At 37.4% G+C, this 17,349-nt stretch overlaps 3 protein-coding genes across 3 annotated transcripts in view; 2 read left to right on the top strand and 1 right to left on the bottom strand.

Annotated features, from left to right (window-relative positions):
* Nucleotides 1-996: 996 nt before the first annotated feature.
* On the bottom strand, nt 997-2,417 carry LOC106649402 (factor VIII intron 22 protein-like). Its single transcript, XM_014366784.1, has 5 exons — nt 2,235-2,417; nt 2,123-2,169; nt 1,632-2,036; nt 1,351-1,572; nt 997-1,268 (listed from the first exon to the last, which is right to left on the bottom strand). The coding sequence occupies exons 1-5, from the start codon at nt 2,321-2,323 to the stop codon at nt 1,099-1,101; spliced, it is 933 nt and encodes a 310-aa protein (XP_014222270.1). The 5' UTR covers nt 2,324-2,417; the 3' UTR covers nt 997-1,098.
* Nucleotides 2,418-5,161: 2,744 nt separating this feature from the next.
* Nucleotides 5,162-17,349, top strand: part of LOC106649425 — a 33,462-nt gene continuing 21,274 nt past the window's right edge. The window contains exons 1-2 of the mRNA XM_023462248.1: nt 5,162-5,315; nt 5,845-6,053. The gene's annotated coding sequence lies outside the window, so the exon portion shown is untranslated. The remainder of the gene's footprint in view (nt 5,316-5,844; nt 6,054-17,349) is intronic.
* Nucleotides 13,752-14,816, top strand: LOC106649342 (ankyrin repeat, PH and SEC7 domain containing protein secG-like). Its single transcript, XM_014366703.1, has one exon. The coding sequence runs from the start codon at nt 13,752-13,754 to the stop codon at nt 14,814-14,816; it is 1,065 nt and encodes a 354-aa protein (XP_014222189.1).

Below are 17,349 nucleotides of genomic sequence, written 5' to 3'. Positions count from 1 at the left end.
TGTGAACGCCCTGCGAGATAGCACCGCGAATGATAATATCTTGCCATGGGTCTTTGTGTCTTTTTTTTAAGCGTAGGCTCGCATTATATATATCGTAAATAGGAACCCAAGTGGAGCTTTTTCATTTCATTCCGAATCGAGGCAAATTTTTCCCTTTTGTGCGTGCAAGCGTTACATTTCGCACTCGCAACAATGACATTTTATGTAAAACGGAAGTACCAAGAGAAGGATTTATTATCATATCGCAACTTTATCAACTGCAGCCTATTTATGCCTTGCTGAATGCATGGGCATGCACTACGATACGCGCGCGCGCGCGTCCATGCTTACTCAGGGGTCTCTCTTACGAGTATTTCGATTCGCTAACTGGGCTTCTTAGCATTTCGGAGAAATCGAATTGCTTATCAATTGAAAATTATAATAAAAATACTGAAGAAAATTGAATCCACAAACTCGTGTGTAAATTAGCAATGATTTTCCAAACAAACAAACGCAAAATACTTACCGAAAATTTCGATAAAACAAACAAACAAACAAACAATTACGATCACAAATTACTCGAGCGAATTCCGCACACTCTCGAAGCACAGATATACAGAGCCCCGCGACGGTTCGATTTAAAATACTTTTTACTTATTATTATACTCTATCACACACTATAATGCAATGCGCGCGGTTGACGATGCTGTGCGTCTTTGAGCGGATCGCGCGAGGGACTGAGAAGCGTTATGATATGCTAACTATACATCAACAACACAGCACACTATGTGTCTGTGTACGCAGTATCGTTTGCGGGGAGCTTGAATCTTTTGAGCGGCGGTGCGCCCGCAGTCCTATAATATGCTCGCATCTTCTCCTGCGTGTACTTTTTTTCTTTTCAAACGAGAGGCGTCCGTTCCGCGCGTCTATGTATGATATGCACGAGTGTGTACACATTTGCCCGACGGTCGATGAGGTAGAAAAACATTGAAAACTCGAGGTGCTTTCTGCATAATCTCTCGTATACTTTAACGTATTCATATAAAAGTTTTCATTTTCAACAGTTTTATACATTCTAATTTATTTACAAACATTAATAGTCTGATCGATCCCAAAGTATCAGTCCTTTCTGTAGGTTCTGATCAGCTTTTGTAACAGTTCCTTCTGTTCGGTATTAAAAAATGACCATAATTCATTTTCCAGTTCCAATAGAGATTCATAATTTCTTGATTGACAAGCCAAGACGAGCGATTGTAACAGTATCATTTTATCTTCCTGCATAGTCGATACTGTAATTGAAGAAATTGTGTCATCCAGTTTGTTCACAACTCAAAATATACAACATCATATTATTATCATCTATAATATTACCAGTGGGAGTATTATCTTCAGCCCAAGCATACTTTTCCAAGACTTGAGCTAGCGAGGGTGCGAGTCTTTGAGGAGAGGGTCTGAGAATTAACAGTAACAATACTTTGTTTATTTCACAGTCGTGTAAGATATCTCTGTAGTATCCTGTACACTTTGAGCCAGTATGATTTTCAATCATTTCTACCAATTCATTTAAGACATGTAATGCGGATACATAATTTCCTGCAATTAAAAGGTTTAATTTCAAAATAAATATGGTACAAATCAATAAAGTATTTTACCTTGCTTAACATAATATGAAACCAACATGTTGATAGCTTTAACTGTTGAATGGGCATGGACAGATTTATAGAGATATTCAATTCCTTCAGTATTAGCTCCTAACGCAGTAGCTAATTCTATGGCCAGCCCAGCCGCCATGACTCCAAAATGTTCTTTGGTTTCACATCTTGTCAGAGTATGATTAAAAGTATTTATTGCTGCTTGATGATCTTCTTGGCTTATTGAAAGGCACCCTATATTGTTGCTCTTTTTGTTGGATAACAAAAACTGACGACCAGCTCTGATTAAAAGGTTTATTTCTGTTATGGAATTTCCAATAGTGCCTTGACATCTAGCCGCTGCAAGCCAACAGCAACCAGCGTAGTGATGTAGATCCTTTTGTTCACAACTGATTGCCAAAGCCTCTGTATTGTTTAACACAATTTTTAATTCAGAGATATTTTACAAATCTATGGTAAATCAGTTTGCTCTATAATAAGTATATACACACCAAACTGTTCAGATGCTTCTGCGACATTTGGTTTACGCAAAAATCGTCTAGAACAATGCAAAATTTACGTTGGAAAATAAAAACTCACAAGTTTGTATCTATGTAACCTTACTTTTTGAGCTTATTCGAGATTATTTGATAATTTATGAGAACATCGTGTCCATCCGAACCTTTAATACTGAGTTGTTCTGGCAGTGACATTTTTCGACAATAAACACAGAGTTAAAAAAATAATAACAACTAGAAAATAGATGGTTTCAATGTGTTTCAAGTGACAATCGAACACACAAGGGTCAGTGAGTCGATAGCAGACAACGAAGTTAAAGGCGCCACTCGCTGCGCATGACAGCCCGGGATCTTGAAATTTCGACAAGACTATCAGACGCAATTGTTCTCAATTTCTTACAATAAAATAAAAAGAAATTCATAAATCAATTATTTAGATTCAGTAACAATTTTTTTATACAACTTCTGAATATTTATGAATATCAAATGATGTAAAAAGTTTTACAATTTTGCTTCATCATAACGTAAGAAAAAAAGTGATGCAATGAAGAAAAATCGTAAGCCATTGTGAGGGATCATGAATAAAAGTTTACTTTCTTGATTGATGTACACTATATGTAAAACGATTCGTTTCCCAAAAGATGATAAAGGTTCATAAAACATCAATTTTGTAAAATCACCTTTTTTTTCTAACAGCAATGAACTAAAAATATTATTCATCTTTTACTCTCTATTTAAAGGCTTTAACATTTTCATAATTAAAATTGTAGAAAATCATGAATGAAAGTAACAGTAATTGTATTATAAATGTTTCATAATCCAAAATTGTATAAAATACTTGATTAGATATATATATTTATAATAAGCTTTTATGTATTATCAAGATTACACTGATGAATAACAACGATACGTCACAAACAAACCAGTGTTCAATAATTAATAACTTTTTCTTCCTATTGAAATTGTTGCTCAACGCTTTATTTTACTATCTATTCTTTATAACACTAATCCTACCAAATACTTTTGTTTTTTTCATTTTCATGTTATTTGTTTTTTTAATATTAATTGAATCTGGAAACAAAAATAGTAGTAGTCCATTGAGTAATTAAAGTTGCACAAATTATAAATGTAACAAAAAAAAACACACGCACAAAATTATCTTAAAATGACAATTTTTATTAGAATGAGTAAACATTTCATTTTATAAAATTAAGATTTTTTTATGATTTTTATGCAGCAAACCTGAAAAAAATTTACGCACTATATTAATCTTTCTTACCAACAGATCTCGATATTTCACTAGTTTTTTGTAACCGCGCATCACAACTTGCGTAGCCAACCTCATTACGCTATATTTGCGTTTTTTTTTGGGGAAATGAATCTTTTTACATATTATAGTGTAGTTATTGAGTACACAATTTTTTTACTTATAATTTAGGATCGTATCGAATGACGTGATGGGTGACAAATTAAGGTAAAAATGTAAAAATAGTTTACCTTTATAGAAATATGGTATCTTATTCTCATTCAGTTCTTCTTCTACAGTTAGTAGTGAAAGGATAATAATACACAATAATTTAAAATAACAATTCAAAAATATAATAATTATTCGCAGTTCTTATAAACAATCAACAAATTAGAAAAATGCAGTGCGCACTTTTTATTGACCGCCAGTTTAAAAATCATTTGAAAACGATACAACAGAATTTTTGTCGATAACACACACCAGTGGTTGTTTACAGATTAGTAAAAAAAATTAATAATCAAAATTAGTTGTGGCACATTTGGTATTTAACGTCAATGAAATGTCTGTCGGTTGAAATTCACCGTCCAGCCTCATTCTTTCTCGTACATTAAGATTGCTCGATTACACATTGCTCGAAATCAAAGAACGAATCGATGCACTTGTGAAAATGATCTGCATACACGAGAGACCATCGAACTCTTATACGAAATTGGAGCGAATCAATGGCAGCCGTTCTTACATACAGCAAATCAGCGCGAATCTCTGCGTATATACGCCGCAGTCGTGCGACGCGAAGGCCAATTATTTGGAACTGTGTGTGCATAACGAGACGATGCAGTATCGGTTCAAGGATGAACGGACGGAAAAGGAGGAAAAAAACCACGACGATGTTCTCGTGTGCTTTGAAAACGGCTGTAGAGACAAAGGGAAAATATGACAAATCGGTTGCTGCTTAGCAAATTAATAGCTTTCTGCAGTTAAGAGCTCGGAACTCGAAAAAAATACAAGGAAATGAAAACCAAAGATAGCAATCCACTTTGTTGCACATTTTTCGATACTCTCGAGTTTTCGTGGCCGGTTAGACTTGAAGGCCCATTACAAATATTTAGAGATTGTCCGTTGACATTCGAAATAAGCTCTGCAAATTGTTCCGTAATCAAAGTCCGCGTCAAACTTGATTACACACGTGACTCCTAAGAACAGCTTCTAAATTGCTCTTAAAATTTGTACAATCTCTAGTGAATAATCTGTCCGGCTTTTTTCCCTCACATATTTTTCTGGTGAGGCCGAAGGTAAGGCCGAAGAAGGTAAGGCCGCAGCCTCGTTTTTTACTAGCCGAACTCTTGAAATGTAAATTCAAATGACTTTTTTACTAGACCAAATTTCGATCCCGCTTTCCGGAAAAACTGTTAATAAAATTTGGTACAGTTGTTCACAGCATCAATGCGGAGGGCTCCACAGAGCCGTTTTTCGAAAATCGGTCTAGTAAAAAAGTTATTTAAATTTACGTTTTCAGATTTAGGTTGGTAAAAAACAAGGTCTATGCATCACCTTAAATATTAAAAAAAAAAAAGCTTACGCGATAGTCTATACTACGTAATCGCGTCGACAGCGCGCAGATGTGCGCCCGCGAAATAAGCAAAAGAACAGACATACGGATAGAATGAGTTATGACGAGTGTGTGTATAAGTGTGTGCTGCGTTAATACACACACACGTAGACCGAAGCGAGCCGCGGTATGTTACGAACCACGATGCTTTAGTAGGCTGTCGAGCGCGCTTGGAGAAACTCGTATATATTTTTGCAGTCTTATATTTTTTCGTCGCCGTTTCTTTTTTAGTTCGATTAAGCTCGGGGCTTGTCAACGGTTTTTTTTTCATCTACTTCGTCCCGCCGAATGTGCCGCGCTGATAAATCCGAGTGCCTCGCTTAATACATGTGGTAATTTGACAAAAATTTGTGTGTTTATGTGGGTGCGTGTGTGTTTGTGTGTATGTTAGTGTACCTTCACTGCTCCGAAAATTCTAACGAGTCGCCGGGTACATAATAAACGCATCCGCGAAACAAAGTTCAATTAATTGTATATAGTGGAATATTTGCTCATTGTTTCGCGGCTCGATTATCGCGAGTCGCACGACTTTCCAAAAAAAAAAAAAAAATTGACGCGTTAAACGGCCCGATTCATTAAGCAGTCTAATGAGATTCTCGGCTTGTTTACATGGAAAACCGGCTCGCGAAATACCTTACGGGCCTCATTGAACGAAATGCCGATCCTGTATTTATATCGTGCCCACGAGGATCCGTCGAGGCCGCTACTTCCGCGTATACATATCTATTTGAGTTAAATAGGAGCACGTATAGAGCAAAAAGTTGTTTATTTCTTTCTTTCCCTCTTTAAAGAGAGAAAGAGAGAAAAGGTAACGTTTACGCGTATTCTAAAAATATTGGCTAAAACCATCGGTATCGTTAGCGTGTCGTAGACGTCGCAGTGTGGCTCACATATACCCGGCGCATGGAGAAGAAGAGAGAAAAAAAGAAGATTCAATCGACATCGCGCGACGACTATATTTAGGCTTTGGGAACATTCGCACCCAGAGAAGGCGGACCGCGTCGGTATATAGCTGCCGGCAATATTATTATACCTATATAACTACACGATATATTGGGAATCAATGGCGGGTAAGTTTATATCGTTATACTTTATTATTCACATGTGTGTGTGCGTGTGCCTTTAAATAATGAACGATGACGATAAAAATTCACTCCAGCTTTCGCGCGCGCGGATTTTTTATGTAAGAGCTGGATCGCAGCAGGCGCGCGTGGGTTTAATTAATACTCGCGAGCTGACGCTGCGACGCGAGTGAGAGTTGCTCGTCTCTTTTTTTCTCTCTTTTATTTTATTTTTTGCTGCTGATGATGCCTGTAATCAGTCTGAAATAATAGGCGATTGTTCCGCTCGATAGAAATTAAATTAATGCGATGGTTTATTAGCTTCTCACGTGCAATCGAGTTAAAAGTCTCGAGCGACGACGGATCTGTCGTCATTTTCTTATCAAAGTTTAACCAAGTTTATGTTTCTATTCTTTTTATTTTTTGGTACGATTAATTATTAAAACTGCTGGCACACGCGTGTAATAGTAGTGTAATAGAGTATTATATAAAATATAGCTGAAACTCCAATCTCTGCACGCGCACGGCCGAGCGAATAATTTTAAAATTAAATCAATTGTGTATTTATAACATTTGTCACGATTATCATCGTCTTCTTTTTCGACTCTCTTCTTCTTTTTCATCGTAGTCGTCATCGCCACTGAAAAAAAAGAAACAGATTCATCTTTATAAGACCGTTCCGTATATAACGAGGCGAACGCCGTGGACGTGTCGCGCTGTAATAATGCCTTGAAATTTTGTCACCATTAAGATTTAAAAGACACGAATACTCACACACACGTATCGAAATCGAAGAAAAAAAGTTATGATTTATTTTTACACTTGCAAAAGGAGTCATCGTCGTGTCTCCGCAGGCTCTAAGACGAAATGCATATATGAATCTCGAGAACGAGATTATGCTAAAGAGGTGCAAATCCTTATACAGAAGAGATCCACGCGTGAATTTCCATGTAAAACGACAATATAGAAGTGATGATAAAAGAAAAAAATATTCATAACGTAAACGAAACTCGTTTTTGAATTGCGTCGCGCGCGTATAAGGGAGAGAAACGAAAATTCCTTCGAGCCCGAATTAATTGATAGGACTTCTCGTGTGTGTGTGTGTGTGTGTGTGTGTGTGTGTGTGTGTGCGCGCGCGCGCGTTTATGCACTCGAGTATAAACTTTGAAGTCGATATCTGTCAGTTGTGTTTCGTTTGTATACACATACGCTCGCAGGCACATAATTTGGTCGCGATGCATCGCAGAAGCCTGCTGGGCAACGTCGGTATAACTTTTGGCTATCCTTATTTCTCTCGCTTTTTCCGCTCGTACAAACCACTGGACTGGACACTATCAAAGTTAGCAAGCCAGAGAGAAAAAACATGCGTTTTAAATTCATAATTTCTCGAAGGGCTTCTTCGAATCGCCCCAAAAATTGCAATAAATCTCGATTCGATGAGGTGTATGTACTATGCACACTACGAGCTCGTTTTTTTAACGATACCTGCACGCCTACCTACGCTACAGGTCAAGTATACGAAAAACAAATTTGGCCTTGGAGAGCTTTGCACGAATTTGTACCACTACTATTGTGCCTACCACATATACCTATACACGTATGTTCTCTTTGAATGTAGCGTGAGACATGCAACGAAACATCGTCGGCGTGCGGTTTTAGCGGTTTATAATCGACGTCATTTTAGATATATATGTGTAGAATGTATATAGTATGTACGCGCGCGCGAGCGTTATAGTGCTTTCACAGTGGAGAAACATGAACGTAAAATAAAGTATTTGCTTAGAAGCAATTGGAATTCAAGGATTTTCCTATAATATAGAATATTCCAAATTATTTTTAAATACCCAAATACAGTTTCTATCCGCGAATATTCGAAAATCTTATCTTACCCGAGAATACTCGAGAATAGATACAAACATTAAAAATATGTTCATACTTATACGTGTACAATATAATCACTCGTAACACTGCGAATGCAATAATATTTCCATATTAGGGAATGTTCATATGTATAATTTTATATAATCAGACATTTTTTCATATTCGCAGCTATTGGAGAAATGTTTAGAAGCAAAAATATGTTTAAGATCCAGTATACGAGCGAAAAGCGAGAATTTTTTTTATATTCCAGTATATGTGTGAAGATACAATTACTCGAAAGCAATTTGAATTCAAGAAATTCTTGATATTAGTGAAAATTCGAATGTATTTTAATAAGCGCCAATATTTTTATATCTGCAAACATTCAAAAACATTTTTATACTCGAGAATACTTGAGAATTTTTTTTATACTGCGATTGTTCCCAGAATTTAATATAAACAAAAATATATGTATGGTCGAGTTAATGCGTGATAGCATGAACACCCAAAAACACAACGGAATCACAAATATTTAATTCTGATGAATATTCGGTACCCAAATTTTTTCATAGCCAGGAATATTTGAATATATGTTTAAAAATACAAATATTTTTATATTCCATTATAGGCGCGAAAAAGGAATGTTTTTGCGAATAAAAATTATTCACTCGAATGCACTGTGCATTCTACTATTTCTCCATATGTGTAAATATTTTAATAAATTTTTATGACCGCAACGTTTTCTTATATTCACGATAAGTCGAGAATGTTTTCGTGCTCGAGAATACCCGGGATGTTGATAACACTACGAATATTCAAAAATATGCTTACAAACGAAAACATTTTAATAGTTGAACACATACGTGAAAAAAAAACTATCTACGACGACGAGTGAATTTTTTTTAAAGTTGTTGAGAATATATAATTGTGATAAATAATTTAAAACTGAAAAATCTTTTGGAATATTGTGAGATACGAAAATAATTTAAAACAAAGCTATATTGGGAAAAATTGCAATTACAAAAAAGTATTCTACAATTTTCAAAATAAATTAAAATTTATTGAATATGCAAACGATTCGAAATTCGATACGAAAAAAAGATACTACGAATATTATTTCAAAATAGAAAAATACCCTAGATCTTGTTGAGGCATTCAAAAATATGAAAGTATTTTGATTCTTGAACTTGTGGCCAACGCCAAGTCCAATTCTCCATTTCTCAATTGATGCTTTAGCTTTGACAAAGCTGAAAAATGTACAATTTGAGGGAAAACTTGACTATTTTCATCAGTCATAACACTCAAACTGCATTTACATTTCCTTCATAATCCTTGTCCTGTCATACAGACACACATGAGCTGGCGCATACGCTCAGGTACTATTTTCTTACTTTCAGTTGAGCGTATGTGCCAACTAATGTGTGCCTAAATGCCAGGAGTTATGAAAATAACGTCAATTAGCAAGTTTTTGGTCCTTGGACTTGTGGCCAACGCCAAGTCCCATTCTCAAACTCTCAGCTGGTGCTTTTATTTGAATAATGTAGCATGTAGCATTTTAGTGTTTGTAGTAGTATAATAACAAAGTGAAATGTAGTATTTGAGAATGAACTTCAGTACACTCATCAGTCTTGGAATTTTCCAACTTAAATTGTTATCCCCACTAACGCCGAGACCCCTGCGTGCGTCCCCACTCAAACGACGTGTAGTGCAGCACTCGTCCACGCAGGCACGACTTTTTAGTGGCGCTGCGCCACCTGGCGGCCGAGTCGGAAGTTTGAAAAGTCAAAAGGTGGGGAAAGGTGTTGAAATAATAAGTCGAGTATTTTGTAATTTAACCAAGTTCACTATTGAGAAGTGGCCCTAGGTCAAAACTCTCGAGTGCTCGTCGACGCGAACGCAAAGACGAGAGTCGATGTGCTCTGGCTGGCTGCCGAGAGACGACTGTCCCTAGTCGGCCAAAGTGGCTCGCTTATATACACAGCGACCACGCGCTGATTGGCTGATGCCGCGAGGGAGGGACGAGTGCTGCAGTACACGTCGTTTGAGTGGGGACGCACGCAGGGGTCTCGGCGTTAGTGGGGATAACAATTTAAGTTGGAAAATTCCAAGACTGATGAGTGTACTGAAGTTCATTCTCAAATACTACATTTCACTTTGTTATTATACTACTACAAACACTAAAATGCTACATGCTACATTATTCAAATAAAAGCACCAGCTGAGAGTTTGAGAATGGGACTTGGCGTTGGCCACAAGTCCAAGGACCAAAAACTTGCTAATTGACGTTATTTTCATAACTCCTGGCATTTAGGCACACATTAGTTGGCACATACGCTCAACTGAAAGTAAGAAAATAGTACCTGAGCGTATGCGCCAGCTCATGTGTGTCTGTATGACAGGACAAGGATTATGAAGGAAATGTAAATGCAGTTTGAGTGTTATGACTGATGAAAATAGTCAAGTTTTCCCTCAAATTGTACATTTTTCAGCTTTGTCAAAGCTAAAGCATCAATTGAGAAATGGAGAATTGGACTTGGCGTTGGCCACAAGTTCAAGAATCAAAATACTTTCATATTTTTGAATGCCTCAACAAGATCTAGGGTATTTTTCTATTTTGAAATAATATTCGTAGTATCTTTTTTTCGTATCGAATTTCGAATCGTTTGCATATTCAATAAATTTTAATTTATTTTGAAAATTGTAGAATACTTTTTTGTAATTGCAATTTTTCCCAATATAGCTTTGTTTTAAATTATTTTCGTATCTCACAATATTCCAAAAGATTTTTCAGTTTTAAATTATTTATCACAATTATATATTCTCAACAACTTTAAAAAAAATTCACTCGTCGTCGTAGATAGTTTTTTTTTCACGTATGTGTTCAACTATTAAAATGTTTTCGTTTGTAAGCATATTTTTGAATATTCGTAGTGTTATCAACATCCCGGGTATTCTCGAGCACGAAAACATTCTCGACTTATCGTGAATATAAGAAAACGTTGCGGTCATAAAAATTTATTAAAATATTTACACATATGGAGAAATAGTAGAATGCACAGTGCATTCGAGTGAATAATTTTTATTCGCAAAAACATTCCTTTTTCGCGCCTATAATGGAATATAAAAATATTTGTATTTTTAAACATATATTCAAATATTCCTGGCTATGAAAAAATTTGGGTACCGAATATTCATCAGAATTAAATATTTGTGATTCCGTTGTGTTTTGTGGGTGTTCATGCTATCACGCATTAACTCGACCATACATATATTTTTGTTTATATTAAGTTCTGGGAACAATCGCAGTATAAAAAAAATTCTCAAGTATTCTCGAGTATAAAAATGTTTTTGAATGTTTGCAGATATAAAAATATTGGCGCTTATTAAAATACATTCGAATTTTCACTAATATCAAGAATTTCTTGAATTCAAATTGCTTTCGAGTAATTGTATCTTCACACATATACTGCAATATATCGTCGCTCCAGCGCAGGAAGATATCTATTTCCAATCTGTAGCAAGAAGGATACTTACTCGCGCGCAGAGGCAAAAAGGTATCTAACTCGAGCGCAGCGGCAAAAAGGTATCTAATTCGAGCGAGAAGCAAAAAAGTAGCTTATTCAAACGAAGTGGCAAGAAAGTTTTGACGTGCTGAATTTAGGTTGGCAACGCAGCCGTAAATAATAAAATTTTGTTTTGTATTAGAGCAAAAAAGAGGAAAAACTGTGACATGGTGAACAAGGTGTGTAGGCGACCCGATCACCACCGGGGCGAGACCATCAGGCTGGGTATGAAACGACTAATCACATTTTTTCCTTTTATTTTAGATCATACACCGCCCCCGATATCTACGATTTTGAATGTCGCGCGCAACTGCCCGTCGCGCCGCACCAACAGCGGCGAGAAGAGGCAGTGATTGATTGCCCTTCACGAGAGCGTGAACTCCAATCGATTTTTGAAAAGAAAGAAAAGAGTGAAACCGAGCGAGTACAGAGAGAGAAAGTAACGTGTTTTAGAGGAAAGTTGAGTGTGATTGCAGAGTGAGAAATAGATAAATTGTGTGAGTTAGAAAGAGAGTGTAAATACTATTGTGAAAAGCTAGGTACGGAGAGAAAGAGCTGGGAGAATAAAGTAAGTTGTAAGCGATAGCGACGGGTAAAGAGCGAGTGTGTGTGAGTGTGAGAGAAGATTGCGCCGTGAACTGTTATAAATAAATTTATTTCATAATTAAAATCTGCGTTTCATCACTTATTGTCCTGTTCTTTGTTCACATCCATTCGCGAACCCATCTCCCCATCACGAGCCCGCGACCTATCTAGTGTACACGGCCGGGGAGCCGAGAAAAAGTACGCCGTGTCACAAAACATTTGAGCTAGTGTAATGATTTTCATCCATTTGTAATGCGAGCAATCAAATCAATCTCACCGTGATTTCGACTCAATTTGCCACTTATGGAGAACTTTGTATGTTATGAAAGGAAAGTAGAAGTTATTGGCTTTACATAGCTTTGAATTAAATGTTGAATGTTAACAAAATTTTATCATTTACGGCTCCGTTGCCAACCTAAATTCAGCGCGTCAAAACTTTCTTGCCACTTCGTTTGAATAAGCTACTTTTTTGCTTCTCGCTCGAAGCAGATACCTTTTTGCCGCTGCGCTCGAGTTAGATACCTTTTTGCCTCTGCGCGCGAGTAAGTATCCTTCTTGTTACAGCTTGGAAATAGATACCTTCCTGCGCTGGGGCGACGATATACTGGAATATGTCCGCGCGGCGCCAAATCTCACGTTTTTACACGTTCATCGCTGTATTTCAGCTAATAAAAATAAAATTTACTCGCTGGAAAATCATGTATTTTGATGGGAAATTTCCTCAGCTTTCGATCGAGATCATTTAAAAAAAACTTAAAAATATGCTTTTTGAGATATTTAATTTAGAAAATTTATTTTTGAAATTTTCCTGTGAAAATTGAATTTTCTGAAAAATCTGAGTACACCATCGGAAAGCTGAGGAAATTTCCGAATTGAAAGCATGTGCTACATATTTTTTTAAGTGCGTTTATGGGGTTTTCCAGCTAGATAGAAATTAAGCAATTTCGACTAAAAGTGCCGTGCGGCCGCCGCGCTGGGGCAGTTGGGCTGAAACGCCTCGTATGTGTCCCCCTAAGCCATGTTCATATTTCGGAATGATAAATATTAGGAATTATGAATATTCGGAATGTTTGGACTTGAAAACGGAACATGAAAAATTTTTTAAAACAAAATTTCGGAAAAATTAAAATTCAGAATCCAAAAAATTTTTAGTGGGAAATTTTATAGTCTACATTTTTCATTAACAATCTTGTGGATTCCGAAATTAAATTTTTTCGAAATTTTTTTATTCCGAGATTTGATTTTTTCAAATTTTTCATGTTCCCTGTTCCTTAATCCGATTTTCCAACTTTCCGAATATTCATAATTTCTAATATTTATTTTCCAAAACGTGAACATGCCTCATACACACCCATATACACTTCAGTATGTATACGCCCGCACAAGCACACCAACATACAGTTCAGTATGTATAGTAATACGCGCACGTGAGCACGAGTGACGGCACAGCCACGGAACACGAGGCATATATACGCACACAAGCACGCCAACATACACTTCAGTACATATAGTCATACGCGCAAGCGAGCACGTGTGACGGCACAGCCACGGAACACAAGGCATATACGCACACTTGCATATACATATTTGCACCAGAAAATTATCGCGCTTACTAGAAAATAACGAAAAAACATAAATAAAAGTTACTGTGAATTATTTGTGACAGTGTTTTGTGCATCGCCATTCATTATCCAACAAAATGGCTTACTCGAGTGAGGAAGGCATTGTGAAAAAGATAAAAAAATTGAAAGAACATGTCGTCTGGCCAGCTTATAAAGAACGTTCTGGATTTTTGAGTAAAATTATTCCAATGGTAAAAGAGTGGAAACACAGTCTGCCAAATCTTGAAGAAATTTTTTCGAACGAAGAAATAGGAGTACTTCTTATAGACGCGATAAATATCTCGGTGAACGACGAGAGATTCGATACAATCGATTCGTGCGTAAATTTTGTCAAGTTCATCGCGCGCTGTGGCTACATCGACGAATCTGAAGAACATAAATATAAGCATAGGTTTACGCCGGTCCACGATTCGATTCAGCTCTTGCGCAAGCTCGACAGCTTCGAAAGTGACCGTGAAAGTAATGTCGTAGAAACCATGGGACGCGGTGTCAGACACCGCTGTCAGCTCTCGGAAAGAAGAGATCCTGTTCAACGTCGCAAAGAACTGTACGAGCATTACTCCGATTTTGTTAACGATCTTCTCAATATGTTTCCAAGGTTCGACATCAATTACAGCGACAGCGAGGGACTGACGCATTTGCATGTAGCGAGTGCCTTCGGCTGCTATTATGTAGTCGAGCAATTTCTCGAACACGGCCACGATCCCAATAAATGCGTTTGGGAAAAAACGGGCGATACCCCTCTACACTTGGCTATAAGATACGGTCACCTCGATGTGGTACAATTGTTGCTGGACTCGGGTGCCGATACGAAGGCAATCAACAAAAATGGGTCGAGGCCCGTGCACGAGCTATGCAAAAGTATTCATGGCGAAGATTTGGTGGGTCTCTTATTCATAATCGGTGACGAGATGGATACTCAAGACGTGTCGGGCAATTCGCCACTACATTTGGCTGCTACAACGAGCCACAAAAAAGTTATAAGATACTTGTTGAAGAAAGGGGCGAACTGGAATCTAGCCAACTCGGATGGAGAGACGTCACTTCACGCAATCTGCAGGAATAAAGATGAGGAGATAGCCAAGCTATTCCTCAAAAGTGCCAAGCAACAAATGCGGATGGGCATTGACGCCCAGGACTAATGAGACTGAAATCATGTTTCTAAGCTGCATTGACTCATGTGACAATATACATTAAAAAAATAGGTTCAATGAAAGAAGACTTTAAAAATAACTACAATGGTTAGAAATAATACAATAAAATAAACACAAACATGTTATCCAAAGAATTTCAATCTTTATTCTCACTGTTATATATTGCTGTAGGTGAGGCACCGGGTCGACTCTCGATCTCCTTGCTCGTTGCTCGCTAGATCGCTGCTGAGTCGTCCGCCCGTCTTGCGCTGCTACAGAAACTTCTGGGGTCTCGGCTAGGAGGGGATGGTGAATGGGAGGGAGGTGAAATAATTAGATGAGATTCCCTTTTCAAAGAACTCTGTTTATTAATCCACCTCTCTTTCGCCTCTCTCGAGGCTTTCGAAGATACAAGTCTTTCTCGGGTCTATATAACGCCCAGACTTAACAATCTCACTTGCGTGAACCGCACTTTTACTCCGTGCCACCTAGCGGTGACACGGCTCATTACAATACATACAACAATATATACCATTGTAGACATTATAAAAATATCACCATTTAGTCACTCTTTGTTTGAATATAGTATTACACTTTTTTATAAACTTTACTAAAAACTGAAATCATTGTATAAAAACAAGTTTCACTTCTAAAAAACGAATACACTTTGAAAATGGTACATAAACTCAAATTTATGCAATGCTCAAATGCATAATTTTCACTGTTATATATTTCACTGTGTATTCACTCTCTGATTAATTTTGCTCTGGAAACTGTTCAACACTTGCAACAATAAACACAACTATGCAATTAAACTAATACTGTACACTTATTTCAACTCAGTTATTGCACTTGTGATAAGCTGCCGCAGAATCTTATACAAATGGCACATGAAATACCGTGTTTACATTTATGTATTTTATGGTGAGCACGAGCTGGCGCTGTAGTCGCAGCAGCCCATGAAAATGTGTGTGGGCCCGCGCCCCGCGCCCGGCAGTAGCTGGAGCCCAGTGGGCAGAGGCTCTGCTTTTTGCCCGGAAGTCACAGTCACAGGCGTTCAAATAAGTTAAATCACAAGTTTACAGCTTACATTTGATCTTTCTTAAACATTCTTAGTGAATTTTTTACATGTATTTGTGTTATTAAATCTATTATATTTCCAGATACATAAATTATAAATTTTAAAAAGAAGAGAAAATATTTGAACTAAAATGGAAATGACTGATCCTTTTTCTTCGTATTGCAATCTGAACTTGATTGTCTCGCGGCCAAAGTAGCTCTTACACTGCAATCTCTCCCTTTTTCTGACGAATGTGCTAGCGAATATTCAGTAACTCATTTGATGCAGCGTTCAACAGCTTGAGTGTGGCATGGTATTTTAAAAATATCGTCATCAATAGTACCTTCATTTTCTACTAGTTCTTTTAATTGTTGCTCGTTATATCCGGACAAGAGAGGAGGTTCTGTAATGAATATTTCATCAAAATTCACTAATTCTGTGTAGTCCTTAGCGTAGAAATTAAAATTTTTTTTCGGTTGAATGAATTGTCAAAGACCATTTTTTCTATTTCGAGCTTCCAGAATATAATTCATTACCAAAACCCTAATTTCTTTTCTTTCATCACAGATCATTGCAAGTAATAAATTTTCCGGGTGTGCAAAATACGAATTTCTCGCTAAAAGTGGATTGATGACGTTCAATAATTCAACACTTGAATATCTTGAGCTACTTAAATGAAAATTTTTTGCACCGTCAATAACTGAGCAATTTTGTTTTATATTGAACCGAAATATTCGAACAAATGTCTTAGCGGTTCGAAATATTCGAACAACTGTCTTAGCGGTTCGAAATATTCGAAAAAATGTCTTAGCGGTATCTCATTAGCATGTAACAAACATACTATCCATTGCATAGGTCGACTAAAAGCCAATTACATTTTTCTTATCACACCCTTGTGAACTCCACATGAAACTAAAAGAAAGTCCTGTCTCTCAGAGCTGTCTCGGCCATCGGCTGAGGCGGTGAGGGGAGATTATTGCTGTTTTATGATACAACAATGTGTACAATGATTGGCCAGAGGGATGCTCTGGACACAAGGAAGATTAACACATGATATGTGATATTAAGGTGTATGTCCCTCAGCGCTGACACCGAGAAGATGTAGGGCTGAGAGATTATTGAGCTCAGGCTGATGCTGAGGAACGTAGGCCCTGAGGTTGAATCCCGCCCTTCCCCCGGGCCCCTGTTTGCCGTGCGGCGAACATGGGACTGGGTACTCAAGTGGCGGGTGACAATTATGGAATAATGAAGATCAAAGGATGTAAACTGTCCCCTGAACCCCTAATCACCGTTTGTTGGATGGGGGATGTATGGACTAGGCAGATGAGGATGCAAGCGTAACGCTGTTATAGGGGCACCCACCGAAGTAATGTCTAACGACGGTTCCGGTGGGATGTCTGATTTCGCAGGGGCCACTGGCTGCAGAGTTTACTCTGNTTCAAAAAAAAAAAAAAAAAAAAAAAACCCTTGTGAACTCCCACG

Source organism: Trichogramma pretiosum, unplaced genomic scaffold, assembly GCF_000599845.2.
Source record: "Trichogramma pretiosum strain Unisexual culture from Peru unplaced genomic scaffold, Tpre_2.0 scaffold9, whole genome shotgun sequence".
NCBI lineage: Eukaryota > Metazoa > Arthropoda > Insecta > Hymenoptera > Trichogrammatidae > Trichogramma > Trichogramma pretiosum.
The sequence above is the reverse complement of the archived record's forward strand: the minus strand, read 5'-3'. Positions and strand labels throughout refer to the sequence as shown.

What these genes read in the sequence shown, in the direction of transcription:
- LOC106649402 (XM_014366784.1), bottom strand. Translation starts at nt 2,323, where the DNA reads ATGTCACTGCCAGAACAACTCAGTATTAAAGGTTCGGATGGACACGAT. An exon ending in ATCTCGAATAAGCTCAAAAA is followed by an intron (nt 2,170 to 2,234) that starts GTAAGGTTACAT and finishes GCATTGTTCTAG; the next exon opens with ACGATTTTTGCGTAAACCAA. An exon ending in TGAAGATAATACTCCCACTG is followed by an intron (nt 1,269 to 1,350) that starts GTAATATTATAG and finishes CTTCAATTACAG; the next exon opens with TATCGACTATGCAGGAAGAT.
- LOC106649342 (XM_014366703.1), top strand. Translation starts at nt 13,752, where the DNA reads ATGGCTTACTCGAGTGAGGAAGGCATTGTGAAAAAGATAAAAAAATTG.